The sequence below is a fragment of the Syngnathus typhle genome, linkage group LG2 (genome assembly GCF_033458585.1).
Source record: "Syngnathus typhle isolate RoL2023-S1 ecotype Sweden linkage group LG2, RoL_Styp_1.0, whole genome shotgun sequence".
In the NCBI taxonomy this organism is placed as follows: domain Eukaryota; kingdom Metazoa; phylum Chordata; class Actinopteri; order Syngnathiformes; family Syngnathidae; genus Syngnathus; species Syngnathus typhle.
Genome location: NC_083739.1, coordinates 2673224 through 2679802, shown reverse-complemented (window position 1 = coordinate 2679802; position 6579 = coordinate 2673224). Strand labels below are relative to the sequence as shown.

General features: G+C 44.0%; 1 protein-coding gene across 3 annotated transcripts in view; it reads right to left on the bottom strand.

Annotated features, from left to right (window-relative positions):
* Window positions 1-658: 658 nt before the first annotated feature.
* The window catches only part of LOC133145506 (neural cell adhesion molecule 2-like), a 28078-nt gene continuing 22157 nt past the window's right edge, over window positions 659-6579 (bottom strand). For 2 of the 3 annotated variants that reach the window (XM_061269089.1, XM_061269098.1), the window contains exons 16-17: window positions 5894-6095; window positions 659-3354 (exon numbers count right to left, since the gene is read on the bottom strand). In XM_061269089.1, the coding sequence (XP_061125073.1) occupies window positions 3168-3354; window positions 5894-6095 (389 nt within the window). In that variant the 3' untranslated portion in view covers window positions 659-3167. Of the gene's footprint in view, window positions 3355-5607; window positions 5648-5893; window positions 6096-6579 lie in introns of all 3 variants that reach the window. The other variant, XM_061269081.1, reaches the window with a different exon arrangement.

Genomic DNA, 6579 nt, shown 5'->3' with positions numbered 1-6579 from the left:
GCAGCATTGTGGCAAGCGAGAGGATCGGCTCGTGACGTGAATCCTTCATGGCAAATGTCTGCGTTGCTAAATATACTCTGCTGTGCGTTGCATTGGATTAGCAGGTGGTTCTACAAACACATGACTCAGTTCAGTCTTTGAGAGACCCTCCTCTCCTTCATAAACAGCAGCCTCTGCTTCGGCAACTGCAACAGCTTTTTGACTACTCAAAACATGTAAACTAGCCTCAAGTTCAGTTTTCTGTTTCATTATGGCTGCTTCTTTTAATGAATACTCCAGCTGTGCTCGTGCAGCAACTGCTTGTGCACGTGCTTTTAGCGCTGCAGAACTTACGGATGAACGTTTGGATGTATGCGAGCGTGAAGACTTCATCTTTGTGTCTGTGTAGCTTGCGTTACCCTTGTTCTCCGTGCTGTCCACATCGTCTGTGTTGTGCACTTGTCCTGGTTCTGTAGGGTCTGGCATTAGATCTTCTTCTGGTAGACCTGGGTGATACCGCTTTCCTGATGGTAGGCTCATGGTTATCTTGCTGGATGTAGCTCCTCGTGGTTGTGCCCGCCGCGCTAGTGTCCTTTTACTGTGCTGTCCTCACTCTGAAGCATCTAGTTTTTCACCAGCTAGACAGCGAGTTAACGACGCTCCAAATAATCAGACTTGGTTTCTTTTAGCTGATTTATTTGTAGAATGGCCTCAAAACATTGCCCTGTTAAGACCGTCGTAAAACTAGGAAAATATACAAGTAAAATTGTGCGTTAGCTCAACACATACAAGCTACATCACATTTACGGTGAATAGGTTTGCATTAAACATCACATGTAACCAAAATAAAATATTGTTTCAAAATTCGAATAATACTCACGGACAAATCTTGTCCAAGGCACAACATAAAAGCTTTAAACATCTGCTTTTAACAGATGCACACGAGTCGACATTGCTTGCTGCCATTCGGTATTTGCTCCACAAGTGCATAAATCAACGAGTCACATTCATGGGAGGTCATGATCATCTCACACAGCATCAAATGAAAAATACAGCAGAAAAATAAAATAAAATCGGAGTTGCCAAAGACAAAGTTGACAAAGCTCGACATGGTATGTCAGAAAGGTTCTAGGGCTGGTGTCACAAAAGAAACCAAATGGTCCTTCTGTGGAGCTCAGGCGATCAAGCAGCACCTCCACAAAGAGATCCTGTAGCAAATGTTGTGCTTTCAACTCGCACCTGCTCTCAATACCCTGAGCATCTGACACTTCCTGCCAGAGAACATCATTGCCGTCCGTGCTGGAGCAACGTTCTCGAGCACTCATGATTTTGCCCCTCCTTCCCTAGCTCAAGGAGATCCGAAGGCATCACAGCGTGGACTGAAAAAGTGTGTTGAAAGATATGGATTGCGCCGCCGGTCCTGGAATCTTTCTGACAGACCTGTTATGTCAGCATCAGTAGTCATCCCACCACTCATACTAATGTTCTCTTCAGTGTTTACTACATTTCCCAGCGCATATAAACATTCATGTCTCAACAAATAGAATGACCTCCTCAATTCAGATGAACGCGATTGCTGCACATTTGACAAAACAATCAAAAGTTGGACGAGCACTAAGCCTTGGACCAAATACAACATGACAAAAGAAGAATCTGCCTTTTGCGAAAGAAAAAAAAAGTCACATCTTTTATAGTGTTTTTACATAAAAGCTCTGCAAAATATTTTTTTCTTCTTCTTGTACAACACGTGACAATGTCAGCGAGCAAAAGGAGAAAGGGGGGGGGGGGGGGGACTTTGAGGAGACATCAAAGGCACAGAGCGCATAGAGATCAAGGTAAATGTTGACGATTGGTCGGTTGGTTCCCTCCGACAAAGCGCTCGGTCGGATCGATCAAAACGTTCACAGTTCAAGCTCACAGGAGGAGACCGAAATAGCAAAAACATCCATTGCGTGATGACAGATGACAACAGTGGCAACAATACTCAGCGTCAATACTTTAGAAAAAGACTTTTGAAAACAACTCAACCCACATATACTACTTGCCACGACATCATTCTTTTTTGTCTTTTTTATTTGACGAGTCCCTTTTTGTTTGTTCTCTGGCAACACAGAATGAAACGATTCTTTCCCCCTGTTCTGTAGAAAATAGTTTGTCCATACTGAAGCTTGCCCAAATGTTGGAATAATTTAAGTAAAGCCTTGTCATTTACGAGTTTATGGCTTTCCTTTTCATCTAGGTCCTTTCTCTTTAGTGACAGGGATTCCTTTTGATCCCTGTCAGCCATATGTATCCTTCCTGTCCTTATGTTATCTGTGTGTTTTTGTTTCTGTAAGAGGCCTTCACTAACAATGAGCAGATCTTATTTGCATAGGCGAAATGTTCTTATTTGGTTGAAAGAAACTTCATTCCTTTTAGTTAACTGTAGGTTTGGTTCATAGATGGTTACAAGTTATCCCATATTCACTCAATGTTTGTTAAAGTGTTTAGGACAAGTCACTCATTCTTATTGCGTGTTAATTTACTAAGTAGATAAAGTCTAGCCAAGGTTTAGTTGCATTGTTCCACAGGAAAGCGGCAATTGAAGTTATCTGATCTCACTCGCGGACTACTCGGCCAACAACTGGAGAAGAACAGATGGACAAACTCTGCGGGGGTCACGGGCCGACAATGAAGTGCTAATTCACACCACACTACATTCTTTTGCTAATCAGCGTTGCTACAGGCACAATCTCCCCTCCCTTTAGTGTAGCAACGCCTCTGTAACCAGGGAAACCAAAACATTAAATAGAGGAGCACGTGGAGGGAGAACTCAGAATTGATGGAGATTGTAACCGAGTTTCCTCTCTCTATCGTTCTCCTCGCGAGTAAACCTGTTCTGGTTCTTTTCTCCTCTTCCTTCCAGCGTGTGGTTAAATGTCTGATGGTATTTAGACCTGACACCAATCACGCCAGGGAAACTAAGAAGGTTGACATCATCGGCGTATCGTTGAGCTTCTCTTGCTAGAATGGCCCGCAAGCGTGATGATGCTGAGCGAGAGAGAGCTCAGCGGGGGAGCAATGACTCAACTGTGAATACTTTTGAAATGAAAAGGGGGGGGGGGGGGGGGGTCAAATAAAAGCATCATAACCGGACACAACAAAACAAGAAATATACAATCATTTTTCCTTCCATCGCAGTATGTTTGTTAGGGTTTTGGTCTGGTGATCCGAATTTTCTTGCGGGAAAGCTGCCGCCGCCGCCGGCCCCCCTCCCCATCCCTTCTATGCTTTGTTGTCGTCCGGTTGGCGTAGATGCGGCGGTCGCCCTGCAGTTTGATTTCAATAGTATCCTTGAGAGACTCTTTGCCAATTTCTTCCTTCATCGTCAGTTTCCTGCAATTTTCAGAGCACAGCGTGCATGTGAGAGAGAGAGAGAGAGAGAGAGAGAGAGAGAGAGAGAGAGAGAGAGAGAGAGAGAGAGAGAGAGAGAGAGAGAGAAGAGAGAGAGAGAGAAAGAGAGAGAGAGCGAGAGAGCGAGAGAGCGAGAGAGAGATATGATCGGAGCAGGCAAGGAGGATGTCCATGAGACGTGGGTCACAGAACGGAAGGACTCGAATGAAAAGGCAGCAGTGATGGAAGCTTGCGAGAAATGTTTGCATTCATTCTTTGGACGGACGGAGCTGTCAGTCATCATGGCCATCACGTGCGAATGCGGAGCTAGCCTGAACCTTTCGCTAGCTTTCCCAAGCCCAACGCTTCAATGAAGGTCACTGTCTAAAAGAAATTGATACGTGGATCAACCGACACTTCCTTCCACTCAATCCAAACACGACAGTTTCAGTTGGAATCCACACACTTGGAATGCTTCCTTAATTCCACTTTCTGCCTCAGGTCGCTCATGAGACAATACCAACAAGCTCAAACAAACGCGGAAACAGAAAACCATCACGATAGCGGACGCCAACGCTCCAGGCGAAAGCGCCACAAAAAACGACCACTTGAGACTCTGCCTCCCTTGAAATCGAATATTGAGCGCCGCCGCCGCCGCGCGTCTAGGCGGATCCTTTAGCTTAGCGGTTAGCATTCTGCGCTCCAAGCCAGAGATGTCGGGAGAATGGTTTTCTCCCGCAAGTGTGAGATGAAAGGGTCTTTTCTAAATCTTCTCAAATTCTTTCGATGAAGACAGCGAAAGCAAGACGCCTTCGTGTACTGCTGTCAGTAAGCTGATTCCCGCTTGATATCCAGCCTCAAGAAGGATTTGTTCAGGAAATGGGATCATTTTTCTCTAAATCGCACTATTTACTTGATGATCAGTGTGAATGATTCAATCTTTGCTCTATTCACACAGTAACTGGTAACTGGTCACTTCAACGGTCAAATCATTGTAATCGATTTCAAAAAGCCTCGTGTTCAAGTCAGAGTACGCGGAGAGACTGACTAGCTTTGGCCCACCGAATGAGCCCAAAGATGAGGCACAAGCGACAGAAACATCCAGCGTCCTTTCATGATGAAAATCCATTGAAATGGGACACAAATTCTCTCGCAACAAGACAAGTGAGATTATAGGAGAGTGAAATCCAGCCAAATAAGCACAATAAGTGCTTGATTGGAGGACGTTAAGCAATTTCATGTTTCATGAGCTCATGCAAACCCAGATTGGACTAGCGCCGGCACCTTTGCGACCATGCTTTGCATGGATTCATTCGGGATGAATCCGGCGGCATATTGACATCCCTCAATCAAGTTGGGCCAGAACGACTGATAACGCCGCTTAGCTGCTTATTACGTACGTTGTCACTGTAACAAGCCCAAAGCGGAAACACAAGCTTAAGTGCCATTTAGTAGTGGTTGCATGAAGCTACACTGAAAACATGTTTATTTCCTCAAGTGGTTGCACAAAATCAAATCATCTAAATCCAGAAATACTTTTCAAGTACCGTCATTTTTGGACTATAAGTCGCACCGGAGTATAAGTCGCACCAGCCATAAAATGCCCCAAAAAGTGAAAAAAAACCCCATATATATGTATATAAGTTGCTCCTGACTATAAGTCGCCCCCCCACCCAAACTATGAAAAAAAACGCGATTTATAGTCCGAAAATTACGGTAGATGTCTAGTGTATTCGATCAGGGATTGTCAACAGGGCAAATTGGAAAATGAGGAAGATTCTCAAAGTCAAATGGATCTTCCAATTCATTTTGGGCCTCATTTACCCATCCAAATGGAGTTGAATTTTCCCGAAATAGACCTGCAGATGGAAATAAATGGCCTGCATCCAACCTTGGGTGGAAAATAAAGGCATATTCCACCCAAAGCCCTTGCTTCGTGCTTATAATAGTGGTCCCTTGTTTGAGATGATAGTCGAAGATTTCATTTGACCTCTCGATGAACCAAATTTCAATCAAGCCATCAAAAACTTTTTTCCGTGTACTGCTGCAACCTAATTTCATGTCCATGAAATGAGGAAGTGAATGACAAGCTGAATTTGTGTTTGACGTGCACAATTCCAAGTGTGTTTGAATCATGAACGCTTCAATGGATTGCGGTCAAATACGGAGACAACCACTTGATCCGTGTGAACGTCTACATGCAAACGAGACACGCAGGATGAGATGTTTGTGAAGAAGACATTATCGGAGACATACTGTGGTTGAAAAGGTGGTCGGGCTGCTGTTGTAGGTGCACCTAGACGGCAAAGAGAAGGTTTCTTTTCTCATTCTCCAATAAAAAGCTAGCTAGATTTGAGTCTTTCACAGGTTTGGTTTAACTTTTGCCACACAGGTCACTCAACACGTGTGCACATTAGCTTGAAAGAAAAAAATAATAATAATAATGTAGTCGTGACCCAAAGGCCGTGACACCCACAGCAGATGCTCCCTGGGCAAGCATGAAAGTCATTCATGTTGACATTGACAAGAAAAGGACACTCACAGGTAGGAGGCGGCCTTGCCCTCTTCCATTTCTTTGCCGCCGGTGGCTGTCTTTTTGCTGCGCAGCTTGCGCGTGATGCACATCAGCAGACCACAGTGGCGCAGGAAGAAGCAGCTGACATCCACAAGGACAAGAAGCAGGAGGAGCGCTCCCAGGCCCAGGCCCACCACCGCCCCGAGGCTCAGCCCGTTGAAGAGGGATTCTGCTCACACAGAAGAAGAGGTCCAGTGATGACCATTTAGCTGAGCTTTGCAAATTCATTTGTTCAGTCATGGCAGTCGCAGCGCCAGCACCTTTCGAAACTGAAAAGAAAACTAATAACAAACACTTGAGAGCACTGTGGGTTAGGTATGTTGCTCCCGCACACAGAAATAGCTCTTGAAAAAAATGTACTATTACAAAAAGAATCAAAAGGAACTGTTAGGATGGGATTAGCCAAGTCAAAGGTATTTTCTGTGATTAAATAACTCTATTTAAATTGGATATTTTTTGGACCAATGAAAAATAAAACTACTGCTTAAATTCAGATTTTTTTTTCATTAGCGCACAAACATCAAAACGACAAAACTATCAAATAAGAATGTCCAGATTGCCTCACAATATAATTGTAACTAAAACAATAATACTATTGGAAAAAAACAAAAACAGATCAAGTCACATTCAGCCATGTCACATGAAAAACAAGT